General features: G+C 35.7%; 5 protein-coding genes and 1 pseudogene across 6 annotated transcripts; 3 read left to right on the forward strand and 3 right to left on the reverse strand.

Moving 5' to 3' along the window:
• The first annotated feature begins 667 nt into the window (after positions 1-667).
• Positions 668-3,490, forward strand: LOC125874854 (uncharacterized). The gene is made up of 3 exons (XM_049555890.1): positions 668-1,040; positions 1,171-1,257; positions 1,880-3,490. Exons 1-3 carry the CDS (start codon positions 840-842, stop codon positions 3,296-3,298), a joined length of 1,707 nt encoding a protein of 568 aa, XP_049411847.1. The 5' UTR covers positions 668-839; the 3' UTR covers positions 3,299-3,490.
• A 299-nt stretch (positions 3,491-3,789) lies between these two features.
• On the reverse strand, positions 3,790-5,676 carry LOC125875013 (cytochrome P450 89A2-like). The gene has a single exon (XM_049556062.1). It carries the CDS (start codon positions 5,600-5,602, stop codon positions 4,082-4,084), a length of 1,521 nt encoding a protein of 506 aa, XP_049412019.1. The 5' UTR covers positions 5,603-5,676; the 3' UTR covers positions 3,790-4,081.
• Positions 5,677-6,270: 594 nt separating this feature from the next.
• Positions 6,271-8,089, reverse strand: LOC125875011 (cytochrome P450 89A2-like; annotated as a pseudogene). Its single transcript, XR_007447339.1, has one exon. The product of XR_007447339.1 is annotated as a cytochrome P450 89A2-like (transcript).
• Positions 8,090-11,401: 3,312 nt separating this feature from the next.
• On the forward strand, positions 11,402-15,394 carry LOC125873233 (NAC domain-containing protein 40-like). Its single transcript, XM_049554134.1, has 4 exons — positions 11,402-11,776; positions 13,241-13,500; positions 14,361-14,639; positions 14,772-15,394. Exons 1-4 carry the CDS (start codon positions 11,545-11,547, stop codon positions 15,225-15,227), a joined length of 1,227 nt encoding a protein of 408 aa, XP_049410091.1. The 5' UTR covers positions 11,402-11,544; the 3' UTR covers positions 15,228-15,394.
• Positions 15,395-16,077: 683 nt separating this feature from the next.
• On the forward strand, positions 16,078-17,755 carry LOC125874282 (putative B3 domain-containing protein Os03g0621600). The gene is made up of 4 exons (XM_049555135.1): positions 16,078-16,180; positions 16,361-16,664; positions 16,759-16,877; positions 17,422-17,755. Exons 1-4 carry the CDS (start codon positions 16,103-16,105, stop codon positions 17,677-17,679), a joined length of 759 nt encoding a protein of 252 aa, XP_049411092.1. The 5' UTR covers positions 16,078-16,102; the 3' UTR covers positions 17,680-17,755.
• Positions 17,756-18,086: 331 nt separating this feature from the next.
• On the reverse strand, positions 18,087-19,817 carry LOC125874038 (leucine-rich repeat extensin-like protein 4). The gene has a single exon (XM_049554849.1). It carries the CDS (start codon positions 19,815-19,817, stop codon positions 18,315-18,317), a length of 1,503 nt encoding a protein of 500 aa, XP_049410806.1. The 3' UTR covers positions 18,087-18,314.
• Positions 19,818-20,117: the final 300 nt, after the last annotated feature.

Below are 20,117 nucleotides of genomic sequence, written 5' to 3' on the forward strand. Positions count from 1 at the left end.
TTCTAAAAATATGCAAAAGGGTAAAAGGACAAATATATCCCTAAACTATTGTAAATGGTATGCAAATATCCTCAATCATACTTTTGGGACATTGGTGCTCTTACCGTCCAAAAACTAGAGCATATATACCTTTATACTAACGGACATACATGTGTCATAATCATATCCACTTATCCGACATTTATCGACGAATAAAATTGCGTCACGTGTCCCTATTTAGTCTTCCGTTAGAGTGAAGGGCATATATGCTCTAGTTTTAGACGGCAGGGACACCAATATTTCAAAAATATGACGGAAGGTATATGCATAGCATTTACTATAGTTTGGGATATATTTGTCGTGTTTCCCTATGCAAAATACTTTAAGCCGTTAAATGGGGGCCCTTCCTTCTTTTACAAAATCCCTGCCAATTTAAGCCTTCTGCAACGGCTACAATTGCATTCAACATTACTAACTGCTCAAGGAACAATAATGCTGGATAGAGACAAATGTTTAGCTAGTAAATGCTTAAATTCATTTACCTTGCGAGTATCAAGTAACTCGGGGAGTGAATACAACTTCTGCTTTCACTTTATTGATCACTAGTCTACGTGTGTGATTGTGATTTTAACTTTTGTATATACTTGAATAATGTCACAAAAGAAACAGAGTAGGTGCATATCAAATAATTTGTGTTACGAAAGTATTTTGCCCTTTTTCTCATAAGCACTCTGATTTGCATGCCAATCATTCATTCTAGTATCTCCGAAACACTTAAAAGCTTAAAGGGCTATTTCCCACTTCTCTTGTTCCCTCTTTTTGACTGGTAAAGTAGTTAAAAAACTTGTGTACAGTGGAAAATGAGTTCATCAAGATCAACTTCTCTGCATAATGATAAGTATATGCAAACAGAGGGCTCTGATGACTTGTCGGTTTCGGCAAGAAAACTGGCTTCTACTCTATGGGAAACTAAACTGAAGGATTTGGAGGAAATGGGTTGGAAAGAAAGAGTTTCCAAATTGGGTTCAGCAGCTCTGCAATTTCATGACCCTGTTTCTGAGGTGGGTTTAAGGGAAAAAATGGTTTTTGTTTGGTCGTTTTCTTGGAAAAGTTTTTAGCTTTAAGTTCTGCATATTGTGTGTGTGTTTTTAAACTTTTATATTGACGTATTTTGGTTCTTGAATTTTGCAGAGAACGGAGAGATCCAAAGTGCGTAGTCATAGAAGAAGAAAATCTACCAAGGCTGATCTCTCTAACCAAAATGATTGCTCAATAGAGGTATGCTACTGACAGTTAATCCATTTTTTAGTTGAACTGTTCTTTATAGCTTTTTGGTTAAAAAAAATAACTTTGGTGTTGGGTTAGTTTGTGTTCTACTAATTTTGTATCTGCTAACTTAACCTGTCCACTAAAGCTTGGACACATGAGAAGAAAGTGCGTAATGTTTTTTGTCTCTACTGGAATTTGAACGTGAGATCTCAGGGTTCTGAGGCCATTTTGTTAAAAATTAGGGGTGTTTAGTGAAGATTCATATAACTAACTTAACTAGCATGAAATTGAGGCAAAGTAGTTGTTGAACCTATCCAAGTTTCCACTTTGGTTTCTCTTCTTAGTGGCGTTTTGACGTGCCCTTTGCCCTCTTCAAAGTTAATCTTAGGAAATGGACAAAAAATTTATGAACAAAGGAACAAACATGTGACTTGGTTGATGGTCCTAGTTCAGGTTCTATCAAAGCCGACATGTTGTTTTCCAACACTGAATTGATGTAAGTTTGAAATTTTGTTTTTTATGGAAGTTTTTCTTGTAAGATCTCCGAATCTATCACTTCTCTTAGCTGCTGCTACTTTCAGTTAGCTACTCTATATTCAATTATATGGTTAATACAAGGATGAATATGCAGCTTGATAGGACACAAAATCATGGAGAGACTCTAAGCAGACATCATTTGAAGGATGTGTGTCATGGTCTTACCACATGTAAAGAGCTGCTGAAAGTTCTGAGTCATGTCTGGAATCTTAAAGATCAGAAATCTACATGCTCATCCCTTTTTGCAGCTATAAATACAGAGCTTGACTGGTTGTGTGATGAGGTGTCTACAATGATACGCGAACACAGACATAACCACAGTGAAGTTGATGTCCTCTTGAAGAAGTTTGAAGAAGAAAAGATGGCCTGGAAGGTAAAAGAGCAAGACAAGATTCATACTGCTATTACATCTGTAGCCAGGGAGTTCAAGATAGAGAAGAAACTGAGGAAGCAAACTGAGAGATTAAATAAGAAGCTTGGTAGAGAACTGGCGGATACAAAGGCGTCGCTTTCAAAGGCAGTCAAAGAACTTGAAGGCGAGAAAAGGGACAGAGATATATTGGAGCAAGTGTGTGATGAATTAGCCAGAGGTCTCGGAGAAGATAGAGCTGAGATGGAAGAATTGAAGAGACAATCTGCTAAAATCCGGGAAGAGGTGGAAATGGAACAGAAAATACTTCAACTAGCTGATGTCATGCGGGAGGAAAGAGTTCAAATGAAGCTATCAGAAGCCAAATATCAATTTGAGGAGAAAAATACAGTTGTGGACAAGTTAAGGAATGAACTTGAAGCATATTTGAGATCCAAAAAGGGCCAAGAACAAGGCTGTGATTCGCTGAATTATGAAACAATCAATGAGCTTGGGAGACATTTGAGAGAAACGCTTCCAAGCACACACCATTACCGAGATAAAGAGAAGGCAGATGTAGAAATACTCGATAAAGAAGAGGATGGAGACGAAGGTGATTCAACTGATAGTGATCTTCATTCAATTGAACTAAACATGGGTGATAACAGCAAGAGCCATCAATGGTGCACTGCTCTACAGAATGATCCGAATAGATTGTTGATTTCTGATAAAATTAAAGGGAGGAGGTCCATCTCAGAGAAATTCCCAGTGCAAAGAACTTCCTTAGAAAGGGAAACTTCGGATGGCATTGAGTGGGAGTTCTGCGTGGGAGAGAAAGAAAACGCCAACACTATAGATAGAGGAATTTCAAACTTTCTTAACAACGGAGGAACACCAGAATTCTCTTCTCAAGCTTGGAAAAAGGATCATGCAGATGAGACGGAGAGATATAAGATGATCAAGAATCTTTGTGACCGTATCATTTCTGCTTCAAGAATTACAGCCTCTCAAGGCTTTTCTGGTCCAACCAAGAACTGCAGCCAACAGAAATTTTCTGCCAATGATCCTAACAAAGTGATGGTGAGGGCTTTGCCATCTTGCAGGGAGAAACTTGAAGGAATACCAGAGATTATTGCACTGTCTTGCAGGGAGCTACTCGAATGAATGCCAGAATGCCAATTTCAAGAATCCATCATAAACAGCCTGCTTCTACAGCCAGATGCTTTTTTTACATAACTAGATGGACATAATTATGTTGTTCTTTGTCTGAATGAAAAGCTAAATATCTGATAATTCAGCAATGTCAACAGAATTTAGTTTTGGTTGTTGGATGAGACAAAACAGTTCAAAATTTTACTAATGTTCTATAAGGAATGAATAAACGTTTTCTCTATTCAATACTATATATGACTTTTCAGATTCTTCATTTCTGTACCTCTAATGACTCCTCTAGTATCAATCTTTAGTGTATTCTTATGTTACGTGCTTCACTGTTCCCACTTCTGTTATGCTTTGCCTACTACATTTCCAGTCAATTCCAGGTAACAATGAATGGGAACTGCATGTTGAGTACTCAAGTGGAATTCCACAGGTTGAAGCAAATGTCAAAATTCTTATTGAGAATTTTCCTTTAAGTGATATCCATTTGGAGTATCATTTATGTGGATTCAAAGCTTTACAGAAGTCTATTTTAATGTAGGTGTAATCTGTCATTGAAGAGAGAGATTTTTACTGTTCTTTCTGAACACTCAATCATCAGGTTAAGGGAATGTCTTCCATGTGCTTAAGCTGGTTAATAAATCTTTTCATGCATAAAGCACCTCCAAATGACCATCTTATAAACAGTTGAACAGTTAAGTACTTTGAGTTCCCTTCATTTTATATTGAAGAAACATCAACTTCAAGAGATAAAGAAAAACAAACAAATATACAACATTAGTAGCTAGATCATTCAAGTTGGTTTACTCTGGGACGGATGCGAGCACACAATGGATTCTTCATCATAACGGTGAATTCCTGCTTCTCAGATAAATCAACATTGTTTCCATCCACAGCCTTCCACTCAAAATGCCAGATCAAATTAGCCACAATGTACTCTAAATGGAGCATAGCCAAGCCATAGCCTGGACATACTCTTCTCCCTGCACCAAAAGGCATCATCTTGATCTGTCTAACCCCTGTTATATCAAACACTTCCTTATCGTCACCGCCCACTGATAAGAACCTGTCTGGATTGAAATCCAAGGGATTCTCCCACACTTGCGGATCCAAACCCATATCTGCAACCATGAAATTGACGGCTACATCCTTAGGGATGACATAACCGTTGAGTTCCACTTCCTCCGTCACCGTGTGTGGCTGCAGGAAGTGACCTGGTGGATGCCGCCTGAGACCTTCCAAAATCACTGCTTTTAGGTATGGCATTTTCTCTAGATCTTCCTCTTTCAGTCCATCCGGCTTCGAATTCTCTCTGCTCATTACCTCATCTATCTCTTGGTATAGTTTTTCCTGAATAGAAGGGTATTTAACCAAGTTAGCCATGATCCATTGCAACGAGGTGGCGGTAGTATCAGTGCCAGCGGAGAGGAACTCACTGCAGAGGCTGACAATCTCTCCCCGATTAAACTTCCTTTTTTTCTCAGGGAATTCCAAATTCAGCAATGTATCTGCATAAGCCACCACATCTTCCTCAGTTTTTGCTTTCATTCGAGCCTCGATCAGTGGCATAAAGACATTCTCTTGATCTTGTATCAGTTGGATGAGCTCCTTCCATTGCTTCCTGTATATGATCTTTTGCAGTGATCTTGGAAAGAAGCTGAGATTGATGAATCGACCTGCACTTTGCATCCATCTTCGTTGTACATCGTGGATCAGTTTGACTTGAGCCTCGCCAATGTTTTCCCCGAAGCACATCAAGACAAGAAGATAGAACATAGCATAACGAAAATGATCAATCAACCTGATCCCTTCCGTTGCTGCAGAATCAGAACGAAGCTGTTGAATAAGGATAGTGAGTACCCGTGATCGGACCTTAGAGTAGGACTTGGTGCGAGAAGGGTGGAGAATTTCAGATACCATGTTTCGACGGAGGAGGCGCCATGAGGGGCCATAGGGAGAGGAAGAGATGTTAATTCGGCAACTTTGAAGGCTTACACTGGTCTGAGCCGCCTTTGGGCGGTCAGAGAAAACAGCACCTTGTTGGACTAAAGCTTGATAGGCTAATGAGTGACTAGCTACAAATATTGAAGGACGACGAAATCCAATTCCAATTCTTAAGTTGAAAATAGGACCATATTCAGTCTTGAGGTCCCTGAGGATGAGTTCTATATCAGCATTAACGCGTAGTAAGCCGGTAATCACCGAAAAAGCAAAGGGTCCTGGAGGAAATTTCTTCTGTTTATTGGATTTGATAGTGATACAGAAAGTGATAATGAGGCTGAGGATGAGGATGATGAGCCATGACTCCATTATTTTCCAACTCTCTATGATGTGCACCACTTAATTTCTCCACCAAATTGTTGTACAAGTGCATTATTAGTGGAAAAAAAAGATGCTATTGTGGAGAGTAGTTATGTTGCTCGTGTTTCACGCCAGAGACAATAATAGCTCCATTTACAATTTTTTATGTTTAGGAAAGCCACACTTGAACTGTCGTTACAGAAAAAGAAGAATAAAAAACTGATATATCTTATCTTTTAATATTCATCCGGCTCCTCTCCATTTTCTCCAAGTTTCTTCTTTGATTGGTGATTACATGGCATATATTAAATTTAATGGCTAAAATTTGATCAATCAAAGTAAATTTCTAATCATGATTTAGAGAATAGTATATCAATTTGATTTGAAAAATTGTTATAATCACGCAATCTTAACAAGGGAGTAATATATTATCTTGTCCATAAATATAGTAAAAACAAACACATCAGCTTAATAATATATTATCTTGTACAATAATTTCTTCTTTTGTTTTCACTTTTACTTTACTGTGTAATTTGATAGTTAGTTTCACCGACGGCTGGCCAAGAATTTGTTTTTGCTGTTTTCCTGTCAATTTGAAATTACTACACATATTATTGGTCTATGTGATGGTTAGATACATTTATTTAGGATACCGATGCATATTCAAATCTTTCATTCTTTGATTATTTTAGCATGAAGTTTGACTTTTAACACTTGAATTTAGAATTTAACATACATTAACTGTTTGTGCATTAGAGATGCAACCCATATCTAAACTTCAAGAGAAAGAAAAACAAACAACATTAGCAGGTAGCTCATTCAAGTTTGTTTACTCTGGGACGGATGTGAGCACACAATGGATTCTTCATTGTAACGCTGAATTCGAGCTTCTCAGATAGATCAACATTGTTTCCATCCACAGGCTTCCACTCAAAATGCCAGACCAAATTAGCCACAAAGTACTCTAAATGGAGCAGAGCCAAGAGATAGCCTGGACATACTCTTCTTCCTGCACCAAAAGGCATCATCTTAATCTCTTTATTCCCTATTATATCAAACGCTTCTGTATCATCACTTGATAAGAACCTATCTGGATTGAAATCCAAGGGATTCTCCCACACTAGTGGATCCAATCCCATATCCGCAACCATGAAATTGATTGGTGCATCCTTAGGGATGACATAACCGTTGAGTTCCACTTCTTCGGTCACCGTGTGTGGCTGCAGGAAGTGACCTGGTGGATGCCGCCTTAGACCTTCCAAGATCACTGCTTTTAGGTAAGGCATTTTCTCTAGATCTTCCTCTTTCACTATCTCCTCCTCCTCTGTCACTCCATCCGTCTTCGAATTCCCTCTGCTCATTACCTCACATATCTCTTGGTATAGTTTTTCCTGAATACAAGGGTATTTAACCAAGTTAGCCATAATCCATTGCAATGAGGAGGATGTAGTATCGGTGCCACCGGTGAGGAACTCACTGCAGAGGCTAACAATCTCTCCCTGATTAAACTTTCCTTTTTTCCTCAGGGAATTCCAAATCCAGCAATGTATCCACATAAGCCACCACATCTTCCTCGGTTTTTGGTTTCATTCGAGCCTCGATCAGTGGTATAAATACACTCTCTTGCTCCTGCATCAATTGCATGAGCTCCTTCCATTGATTCCTGAAAATGAACTTTTGAATTATTCTTGGGAAGAAACTGAGATTAACAAATCGACCCATGGTTTGAATCCATCTTCGTTGTACATCTTTTATCTGTTCGACTTGATGCTGATCTATCTTGTCCCCGAAGCACATCAGGACAAGAAGACAGAACACGGAAAAACGAAAATGTTCAATTAATGTAATCACTTGTGTGGCTTCAGAATCAGAACGGAGCTGCTGAATAAGGGTAGAGAGTACCCGAGATCGGACATTAGAGTAGGACTTAGTGCGAGAAGGGTGGAGGATAACTGATACAATGTTTCGACGAAGGAGGCGCCATGTTGGGCCATAGGGGAGGGTGGTTAGGATAATTCGGTTACTGTGAATGGATACACTGGTCTGAGCAGCCTTTGGCCTGTCAGAGAAAACAACACCTTGCTGAACTAAAGCTTGATAGGCTAATGAGTGGCTAGCAACAAATATGGAAGGACGACGAAATGCAATTCCAATTCCAATTCTCAAATTGAAAATAGGACCATATTTAGTCTTGAGGTCCCTCGCGATGAGTTCTATATCAGCATCAGCGCGTAGGAAGCTGGTAATCACAGAGAAAACAGAGGGTCCTGGTGGAAATTTCTTCTGTTTATTGGATTTGAGGAAGAAAGAGATGAAGAAAGTGAGGATGAGGATGATAATGAGGATAAGCCATGACTCCATTATTATTTCCAATTCTTCTCAACCAAACTGTTATACAAGTGCATTTACATGTTGAAAAAAAATAATCTATTACTTGTGGAGCGTAGCGATTTTCAAGCTCAATAATTAGAGACAATCAATGGTGGAAGTGTCCAGAAATTGCACAATCAGTGGCGAAAGTGTTTGAAACCCATTAAAAAGGTCTAAAATTACTGGGTTACAATAACTTATTGTGTTAAGGGAGTCCAAAATATATTATTTAATCAATTCATATATTATTTTACTTGTATATACGGTATTTTTTTTCCGACGAAGGGTGTTTGGACACCGTGACCACCATGTGCCTACGCCCTTGGAGACAATGACAACTCCATTTGTACTTTTTTTTATGTGATACATTTCGTTTTTCGACATTCAAGTTTAAGTTTGATCGATAATTTACTCATGAAATCTTCAAATTTTTTAAAATGAAATTTATATATAAGTAAACTACGTAAAAAGTATATACGTCATAATATTGATAATTCAAAATATTTAAAAAATATAATTAAAATAGACTTATTTGAATTTTAAAATTTCGAAATGTGTCATATAAATGGAGAGAAACAAAGACTTATAGTGAATGATCTACAAAGATGTTTGACGGTATAGTTGATGGATTTGTGAAATTAATATATGTTTTTTCCTATTAAACTTTTCATTACAATATCAAATCATCAAAAAAGATATCTACACATAAGTCTTTTTAAGATGTAAATTTTATAATTTTAAAGATAAATCATATTAATTATTTATTATAATAGATAAAGGTTTTCCTATAGTAAAATAATTTCATATGCTGACCGTATGTTTAATTTAAAATATTTTTTCTAGTTAAAAGGGTGCATCATCCATGAATGGTTATTTCAAGTGATTCAAACAACGATTTCCATTATTTACCATATGCTGGTATTCTTACAAGTATTTACAAACAACTTATGTATTTCAACTTCATGAGAATTTTTAAATAATAGTTCAAAATTGTATTTTATCAACATTTCTCTTTTCAAACTTTAGCTTTTTAAAGTACATATAACATTTGCGTAAACGCCAAACTGACTAAAGTCCAAAGGACAGCTCATGAAAATACAGCCGAAGAAAAAAGACAAAAAATCTAATCTCATATTTTTCTGAAAAGGGATAAAGGACAAATATACCTCAAACAATTGTAAATGATATATAAATACCCTTCGACATACTTTTGATTATTAGTGTTCATGTTGTCTAAAAATTAGAGCACATTTGTCTGTCACTTTAACGGAAGAATAATTAGTGACATGTGGCGCAATCCTACGACTCAACTCGATTTGACTAATTAATTAACCCAAAATTCAAATACCCTCCCAATGACCCGTTTAACCCGATTTGGGTGTATCGGGTGGGTTAAACCGGTCATTGGGCGGGTATTTGAATTTTAGGTTAATTAATTGGTCAAACCGAATTGAGTCATAGGATTGCACCACGTGTCACTATTAAATTCAGGGTCATCTCAACCCCTAAGCAACTAAAGCCATTGCTTGGGGCCCACATTTTTATTTTTATTTTACTTATAAATATTATTATTTTTTAGAAATAAATGTATTGTGAGTGCTATGATTTCTACTAAAGAAATTGCATATGAAATGAATATAAAACTTGAATTTTGTAAGAAACAATTTGATGAAAATATTGATAACGAAATCACAAAGTCCCTTGATATTAGAGTTGATTACTATATATATAGTAGATCAAGCTATTTTTTCACTTCAAAATAGAATTGAACCAATTGAAGGATATGAAAATATTTTTGGTTTCTTATTTAGTGGTAAATTGAAATCACTAGATGAAGAGAATTCAAAAAAAAAAAAATCGTCTTAACCTTAAACTTTCTTTAACACATAATAGTTATTTTGATATTGATGATTTAAATTTAATCTTTTAATTAAAAGTGTTAAGAGAAATAATATACGTGGAAGATAATGATGTAACGAAAATACTTAATGAAATAAAAAGACTTGATTCTTTTCTAAATAAACATATTGCTTATAGAATAATGTTAAGAGTTCTTGTAACCATTATCTCAGCCCAAAGAATTTTTTTGAAACTAGAATTGATTAAATCTTATTTAAGATCAACAATGCTTCAAGAGAGATTGAATGAATTAGCTATATTATCAATTGAAAGGAATTATTGAAACAAATCTATTATAAAACATTAGTCAACGACTTTGCATCTAAAAAAACTAGAAATTAAAAGTAGATTTTAAATAGGGAAAATTGTACTCCCTCTGTCCTTAATTACTTGTCTACTTTTGAATTGACACACTAATTAAGAAAGCAATTAATGACATAGTGAGTTTACCATTTTACTCTTATTAATTATGAAGTGGATGAAAAGTTCTATATTTTTCAAAGTAATTAATCATTTAATTGATGGTATAATAGGTAAAAAATATTGTCCTTTCTTGATTTGTCAAAATGGACAAGTAATTAGGGACAGAGGGAGTATGAAATAACAAACTATTAATTCAAATTAAATGATATAGTCATAGTTTATTTTATTTGTAATTCGAAGCAAACATCCCTTTTTTTTATATATGATTCGGTATACAATTAGTCATTTTATACATTTCGGTATAAAATGTGTTTGTATTTGTATAAAGCGAGAGAAAAATGTATGTACAAATACAAATACATATATTTCCGTCCTATACACTTATAATTATACAAATACAGATCTTATTATACAAATTACAATGTATAAGTGAATTTATACAAAACTGAACAATTTATGTAAAAGTGGATGTATCTAGCTAATTATACAAATCAAAAGCTCCATAGCAAACATAAAATTTGTTATGGAGCGCAATTATGCAAACTATGGGTATAACATACAAATATAATTTTTATGTTTGTTATATGTGAAAGTTGCTCATTTAAATAAAAGTATATATTATGAAAAATATAAAATATTAGGGCCCGTCTCTTAAATTTCGCTTGAGGCCCCAATCTTATTGAGTCGGCCCTAGTCACTAATTATTCTTACGTTAGAGTAAGGGGCAAACATGCTTTGATTTTTGGACGGCATATGCACTAATAACCAAAGAGTATAAGAAATGATATTTACATACCATTTACGATGATTTGGAAGTATATTTGTTCCTTTTCCCTTCTGGAAATAAGGTAAACATCCAAATTTCTATATATAATACTTTTTCTGTTTAAAAAAGAGTAACTTTTTTTCTTTAAAATCTGTTTTAAGAATGATCTCTTTTTACATTAATTTCAGGTTTTTATATTGCATGTTTAAGGTTAGGACGGTAAAAAGGGACCCACACATGCAACTTCCTATAACCTAACAGCGACACGTGTCCATTGGCACGTGAATTCCCGTGCGACCCCTCAAAACAGAGCATGTAGAATGGGCACGTTGAAGGAAGGCACCGTTTGCTTCCTTTTTCATCGATTCTCTTCTTTTTCTTCAGAGATTCCAACACTCTTTTTTTATTATTAGTACAACGAGAGGGAGAAGAAGAAGAAAGGCGGCGTCTTGAAATTTTCAGTTTTTTTTTTGGTAATTGTATTGAGTTTACTATGGAGAATGGGCATGTATCGTCTTCTTCAAGAAATGAGAGAACACCCAGAAATAATAATACGGAAATTTCAATAGCGACTGCGTCTTCAATGTTTCCTGGTTTCAGGTTTTCTCCAACTGACGAAGAACTCATATCGTATTACTTGAAGAAGAAACTTGAGGGCTCTGATAAGTGTGTTGAAGTTATTTCTGAGGTTGAAATTTGGAAACATGAACCTTGGGATTTACCAGGTACCTTTTCTCTTCTTCTTTTCTTTTTTTCATATTAACATGATTTGTGTGTGCTATATATGTATGTATATATTATTATGATGGTGGTGGAGGTGCTTGATGAACAGAGTTACCTCGTACTTGTGTTGGGTTAGGTCAAGGTATATATGCGCAAGTAGTTTAGAACACCACCATCATGATGGTGGTCGGAGCTATTCGGTACTTGTGCTAGAGTTGGGTCAAGTTGAGATAGAGGGAAGTTGGTTTGAACATTGTCATTCAAATTATTTGTCCAAGTGAACCCATGGTACCTCCGTAAAACTAGATATTGTACGTGATCTAATATTAACTGTTGACACCCATGCTATCAAAAGGTTAGATGGTGCACTTTGTTGAATGCTTAGTTATTTACAATATTGATAGGGATATTGGTATCCATGCTACCAAATGGTGGTGTGTGTATCATAGTATGTATCTACATACGTGTATGTGTTTATGTATAAGTATATATTGTGATGGTTGTAGCCCAATTCGAAACATATGATATCGAGTAAAAGGCTATGAGTGCATCATAAACTTATTAATCTGGTAGTTATACGTTTTTGAATTTTTTTTCAAGAAGTTTGAAGTTTAAAGTAATTTCACAAATATTGGATTATCTCTTAATTTTGATGTTACATTTGTTTTGTTTCTCTTCCATTGGACCACATTTCTTTTTCTTGTAATGTGATTGTTTTCACAGTATATTCATTCTAGATTATTCCCCCCCCTTTTTTTTGTACCTTAAAACAGAGAAAGTGATGGTCAAATATTCCTTTTTTTTTAATCTTTCTAAAAGGTAATGAATTCCTGATGAAACAAATAGGAAAGTATGCCCACACAAAGAAGAAAAGAAAGGAATAACCTCCTCTTTGATAGTCAATTAATAAGATTCTTCCATGTATCGACTTCATCGAATCTTAGGTTGATTGATATTAATTTCAAAGTGAAGAATCTCCTTGTTTTGACAAAAAAGCAACAAGAGTGCTTCTAAATGAAGTCATGTTATAAGGGTTAGAAATCTAAACTAAATCAATTTCTTGCTTGAATATATTGCTAGTTTTCCCCATTGTATCTCTTATATAGTAGACATTGTGAACCTTTCAGCTGCCATGGTTTCAATATTGAAACATCCTCTTTCTATTGAATACAGTTGAAGGAAAATTTTAAGTTGGTTATATGCCGTGATGTATCAATAGTTAGGATATGCAAAGCTAAGCATCTTAGTATGGTCATCAGCATACGCTGTAAAATATTAGATTTTTACAGTTGTTAAATAATTTTTTTATAAGGTGCACTGCTTGGAAATTATGAGAAGCATCACATTATGTTACCACCTTTAGCCCTATTCATTTGACTGTTTCTATTAGTTACTCTGTGAGTAGCAGCAACTCATACGTACATACTTGTTCCATTAATTGATCAATCCTTATTCACATGTACCAGCTAAATCCGTCATTCAATCAGATAATGAATGGTTCTTCTTTTCTCCTCGTGGAAGGAAGTACCCGAACGGATCACAAAGTAAAAGGGCAACTGAATCTGGTTACTGGAAGGCCACAGGAAAAGAACGTAATGTGAAGTCTAGTTCGAATATCATTGGCACAAAGAGAACGTTGGTGTTCCACACTGGTCGGGCACCTAAAGGACAGAGGACACAATGGATAATGCATGAATATTGCATGATTGGGAACACTAATTATCAGGTAATTGTGAGCTCTGACCCGACCCATAGAGACTGATCCTCCTCATGTGATGAACTCCCTATCTTGTCAGCTGCAACATTAAATTCAACTCCTACTGTTCGTTGTTCGTTCCTTGTGTAAATATGCTGCTCTTATGAATTCTTATATACGTATCATCCTAAATTCCTAATTTTAGCATTGGTAGTTTCTTTTGTTATGTGATGCTGAATGGTTTGCTCAACTTTGGTTGAAAGAGAGAATAAAAAGAAGGAACGGTTTGGTCGATGTAACAGTCACTCATTAAAGCTCTGCAGCCTGCTCTAACGATCTTACCAGCTATGCCAAGTGAAAAGTAACTCAAAGAAACAAATAGTTTTATTGGTGGTAGGCCATAACATAGCCATAGATACTATAATGTCTCATATGAGGGAAGAAACATGACGAGTTAACGTGTTGTCACATCCATTTGCTTACTGTTTAGAACAGAAATCAACAAAAAATAAATATATCTCACCTGGAATGTTCAACCGTATTGCGCGGAGTTGTTTGAGTGGTGATATTATTCAAGATAGAAGATTCACTTGGAGCTGCTTCTTTTAATTCGTTAACCTTAAAATCTGGTGTGGATGTCTATACCAAAATTTTATTTCTTGATCAATCTAATCATCCCCTTGCAGAAGCCTTCACTAGGACTTGACGTGATCTGAGATAAATATTAACCGCCTTCCACAACTTTGGAGATTTTTATTGTTCCTATTGTATTTCAGGCTGTTTTTTCTCAATGAGATAATTACTTTGCTGCAATATGCCACTTGCTGAGAAAATGTCAATCATCTACATCAAGAAAGTGCTTTGATTGTTTGGTCTGCTGTGTTATACAGGATTCTATGGTTGTCTGCCGCCTCCGGAAAAATAGCGAGTTTCATTTAAATGACACCCCAAGAAATCAGAGGAATCAACTGGTTGCTACTGAAAGTGCAACTGCTCTGTCTGGAGCAGGACAATTGGGAAGCTTGGAATTGGTCAATGTCGGGGAATGCTGTTCAAAGGAAGGTAGTAGCAGTTTTCACTCCCACTCAGTTGAGCAGATTGACTCTGGATCAGAATCTGATAAGCCAACTAAAGAGTTCTCTCAGCACGATTCCTCTGGCCACTTCAAGGTTTTGGTTTTACCTCCATTTTCTGTTGATCATTTGTAAATGTGTCAAGCATACTTCTATGTGGTCTTGACCCTTTCCATATTAAGCGTAACATAACTTGGTCCGTCTTTTGGTCTGCTGTATGGGTTCCAGGATTGTGATGTTGAAGAGGACTGGTTTGCTGATATAATGAAGGATGATATCATTAAGCTAGATGATTCTTCACTTGATCCCAGACCTATTTCCATGATCCCGGATAGGCCTGAATCCTCTGAAATATCAAATCACGAAGCTCAAGCTGCGATGTCCTCTGTTGTTCCTTTCCAGGGCACCGCGAATCGAAGACTCAGGCTAGTAAGAGAAATTGTGATGAAGTGTAGAGTAAAGGGATCCAAACCTTACAAAGCTATCAAGAAGAATAAAGTTGGAGTGGGCACGACTAGTTCAGCGAGATGGTTGAGAAACATGTTTTCAGCGAAATGGATGAGGCAATATGTGATACCTATATTTGTAGCTACCTTGATATTTCTGGTCATGCTTCTTAGTTTGTTGGGAGTGTCGCAGCAAGTAAAACAGCGTAGGCATCTTCTCGTTTTGGCGAGCAGCTGAAGTTCATACCATACTGGTATGTTGTCTACGTAATAAAGTATTTGGAGTGGAAATTGAAGAATGATTGGTTATGCGAAAAATGAACAAGTACCAAATTGTGTAGAACAGATGTACAAGTAAAGTGCTTGTAACAATATATGACCCATATATTTATATTGTGATCTATTTGGATGCATAAATTGTTGCCTGTATTCTGTTGAATTGCTGTTTATTCTGCCTTTCATTATCGGTTATAAATTCAACGTATAGTCAATAAATCAATCTCCATTATCTATCAGTATAAATGACTTTAAGTAGTCATAACATCAACCTATGGGCTACGGTGAAAAAGTTATTTATAGGAATGGCTTAATTTCAAACTTATCACACATTTAAATAACCTAAAGACTTATATGGAGAACTCATGAATATAGATAGTACTGCAATTTTTGAAAGTTAAAAGAACAGTTCATGGGAAAAAATTTGTGGTTATAAATAATTGAAAATTCTAATATATGAAAATTTTAGTATGAGTTATTTAAATTTGGAAATCCAAAAGCTGCCACGTAAATTGGCGTTTGGGGAGTAGTATCAAATCTTTTCGAATCTCGTGGACAGAAAATCAAAATATTCATTGAGCATTAAACCTATACAATTGTACAGCTAATCTGACACCGGCGGCAGCTTGCCCGCTACTGTGTCTAGTTACCCATTTCATGTATAGTCTTTTCCCTTTTCCATTCTTCAGCTTTTTCTCACTTGCCATTTTCGTGAAATCTGTGGCATCATCTTGCTCACGCCATAAAAATGAGAGGGAAAATCGGGTCGACCCATCTCCCCTCTATAAACCCCAGCCAGAAAAAACAGAGGGTCTGAATTCTGTCTAAAACATTGAAATGGAGCGAAATTATATTGGTAATGGTTTTCCTGCGTTCATTAAGGTTTATAGCCCTGATACGTGCTATCTGAAGCTGGTAATCTCTTCTTTTTCCTAAATGGCATAATCATGTTTGGTCTCCACCATATATGCCCTTTAACTTTGTGTTTTAAATTTGTATTTTTGGTTAAAACCATACACTGATTCTGTGTGTTTATGTTGTATGCATATTCTTTCACTGGGAATTATGTTCCTTTTTCTTTCTCTTTTTTCCTAGAAAATTCCGTCGCGCTTTCTTGAAAATTTCAACGGGGATATTCCAGTGATCTATCTACTTGAAGTTGAAAGTTCAGCGAGGAGATCTTGGAGGGTTGTTATAGAAAGGATTGAAGAGGACTTCTATTTCAAGGGTGGTTGGCCAAAATTTGTGCAGGATAATAACTTGGACAATGAAGATTTTCTTAATTTTTTTTATGCTGGAAATTCTACTTTTTTTGTAAAAGTATATGGAAAGAATGGCTACTTGAAGCAGGAATTAAATGCTATCGAATTGCATCCATTGGATGAAGTGAATCCTCATGGTAAGTCTTCAGCTTTGGTGCAATACATCAGTCTTTATGCATAATTTAAAGTTTAAATCCAAAAATAGTAACTCTAAAAAAGAAACCTGTGCAGAGATACAAGTGGCATCTCCCTTAGCTGATGAACAACTTGATGAATCAGAAAATTCTCTAGTCTCAGTCACGTTATTTGAAATCGTTATGAAGAAATCTAATTTTTCGAAGATGTTGTTGGTAAGTTTATTTATTGCAATTTGCATCTATGCATCCTCTATATTCTCAAAAGTGTGTCAAAAAGGCAAAATAGTATGGTAACTTTTGTTCTGTTGCATTTTTCAAAAACTGAATCAAGATTAGTTGTTGAAATTGTGACTTCAGAAATATAATTCTGTGCTGTAGTGCATCGCCTTGGATTTTAAATTTTAGGGAGTGTAATATGGGAGAATTTTTGAAAGGTATTAATGTGTTTCGTTCCTTAATAATATTTGACAGTGAGAAATATATTTTTCCTTCAGAAATTGAAAAAAATTCACTCAAACTTCTGATGTGTATATGAGTTGCAAAAGATATTAACTCATCATCTAGTTTTCACTTGAGTGTCTTTACAATAACATCAGCTAAATGAATCATATTGGTTAAACAGTCTTCTTTGAAGTAGTTGAATATACTGTGAATAATGATGTTAAGTTGTCTACTACTTGCCTGTCGTCTTTTTAATTCATACCATTTGATCACTTGGTTGTTGAATGTGTAATCTGCATATACATACTTTATGCAGAATTTACCCTCTACATTTGGCAAAAAATATATGAAGAGGGGGCAAGTATTTGAGAAAATGGCTACTCTTCAGACTGATGGCAAAAGTTGGCCAGTTGTTGCTCGTAGTTCTGATAGACTCAAATTTCGAAAAGGGTGGCGCCAGTTTCTACAAGACAATGATTTGCATGTAGGAGATGTTTTGCGTTTTAAGCTGATTGATGAGGAGAATTTTATACTCAAAGTTCTCATTAGGCGCAACCCAAGTCACGTACCTTAGAAATTGAAGCCATTACCTTCGATTGTTAAGCTTACTATTGGAATTTTGTATTCATATTGGAATTGAAGGTTATTGTATCAAGAATTTTAAATCAATGGATTTCATTATTTTGTCATATGGTAAATGCTTTAACCTAGTTTAACCACAGCCTGCAGTTCCATAGCCGGCACTGTAAAACTGCAAATCAACTCATTTCAATTTGAAACGAGTACTCAAGATCCAAATAAGCCTTACATGATCAGGTGTCTGTTGTTTTATAAAATATACCTGTTTAAAGATCGTATTGAATGAGATTCCATGTGAATAGTAATGCTGGTGAAAGCATTGAAAATAATAAATGAGCAGTGTAACCTCAGAGACCATCTTGATTTCTCTGTTTGGAACAAAGGAGACTCCTTTTTCATGATCAACTATCTAGTTTATACTGACAATTCATGCAACATGTTCTACATTTTATTAAGTACTAACAATAAATTTGTAGAGAAGTTCGAGCAATCAAATTGTCACCTTAGAACCTTCATCTTGCATCTCAATTCACAACTCCTTCTGCGGATGTCCTGTATTCCCAGGAATGATTTAAAGTTCCATTGAGTGAGAAAGATGATACCAAGAAGAGTAACCTTACATAACGACTTTCAAGGTGAAGGATATGACATATCTTGACTTGATGGTATTCTCTGATTTTCACACGGTAGATGAGAAGGTAGTGGAGGTTCTACAAATGAAGGTGATGGTGATAGTGATGGCAAGTCTGGTGGCTGAGGTGAAGAAGGCGATGGTGATGGTGATATGCTTGGTGGAGAAGGCGATGCTGATGGTGCAGGTAGTGGTAGTGGGGATGATGGTGGCTCGGTAGATGGCAATGGAGATGGTGATGGTGGAGGGAAACAAATACAACAGTTGTTTTGTGGAGGGGTGGTAGGTGGTGGAGGTGACGGAGGTAATGCACATTTGAAAGTGGTACAATCAACTTCATTTGACAAAAATCTTTGGCAATCTAATGCAGATCTCTGCATTGGCCTTCCTCTAAGACAATTCTGTTGATCAGCAAATGCATTCAAGTTTAGACAAGCTGGACTCTCTTCTGAAAAGTAGTTGTGCTCATAGACAAAATTTTCCAAATTTGGAAGTGTACATATGTTGCTAGAAATCATTCCAGAAAACATATTATGACCCAAATTCAACTGCTCCAAGCTCATCATCCCTCCAATACTATCAGGTAAAGTTCCCATCATTTCATTATAACTTATATCAAACACAGTCACATTCTTCAGCATCCCAATCTCATTAGGCAAACATGAATGGAACTTGTTATTTAAGAGAAGCAACTCGTTCAATCTAACCATTTTGCCTATACTAAAAGGTACACATCCCACAAAGTTGTTGTTAGCCAAAACCATAACAGAAACTGGCGAATTCCCAAAGTTATCAGGCAACGCAAAAGAAAATCTGTTGTTGTTGATAAACAAAGCATCTAAATCCCTTTCAAAAAGTTGTTTTGGCAATGCACCTTCAAACTCATTGAACCTCAAATCAAGAAACTTCAAGTTAGGCATTTGAACAACCACATCAGGGAACTTTCCAACGAATCGATTATTACTAAGATCTAACTCAAAAAGAAGCTTCAAATTCAAGAAACTCTCAGGTATTGTACCACAAAACCTATTAGAATTTATATGAATCAATGCAATGTCAAATAGTAAACCTAATTCATGTGGAAGTTTACCAGCTATGTCGCCATGATTGATATCGATACCAGAAACTGTAAGTTCAGAGGGCTGATCAAGTGAAGGTGAACAAAAAACTCCAGTGTAATTACACACATTAGATCCTACCCAATTCTGTGTTATATTATAAGGATCAGAGAGAATTACTTCTTTCCAAGCTTGTAACGCGATGTAAGCATTCTTTAACCTAAAATTCTCAATAGAAAGTGATGGATTGATGGCAAGAACATCACCTTTGTAGGACAACAACTTTCTACTGTTACTTGTTTCAATTGCGATCCCACCGAAAGGATGGTCAATATAATTAGATATTTGATTTGTGGTAGATGCAGCATTGAAGAGAATAAGGAAGATAATAGGATAAAATAATGTGTTTAAGCAAGAACTATGAACTGAAAAATGGTAATGCATGTTTTCCCCTAATGATGCTATCTATTTTTTTTTCCTCCCCTTTGTTGGGAAGTTTTGGGTAGCAAAAATTTCTATATTGAGATTTGTTTACAGTAGTAAAGAAATTAAGTAGGGTTTTGTTATTACTAGTTGTTTTGTTTATCAGATAAGTATTTGGATATTTTACTCCAAAACAAGAAAAAGTCTTTGATTAGTTAATTAGATGAGCTTTTTCAGCTTCTTCATAGTAATCGGAGTTCTGGTAAAACGGAAATTGAATTTATTCCAGAATAAATTTTCGTTCAATCTATTGTTTTTGGA

This window comes from Solanum stenotomum, chromosome 8 (assembly GCF_019186545.1).
Source record: "Solanum stenotomum isolate F172 chromosome 8, ASM1918654v1, whole genome shotgun sequence".
Classification (NCBI taxonomy): Eukaryota; Viridiplantae; Streptophyta; class Magnoliopsida; order Solanales; family Solanaceae; genus Solanum; species Solanum stenotomum.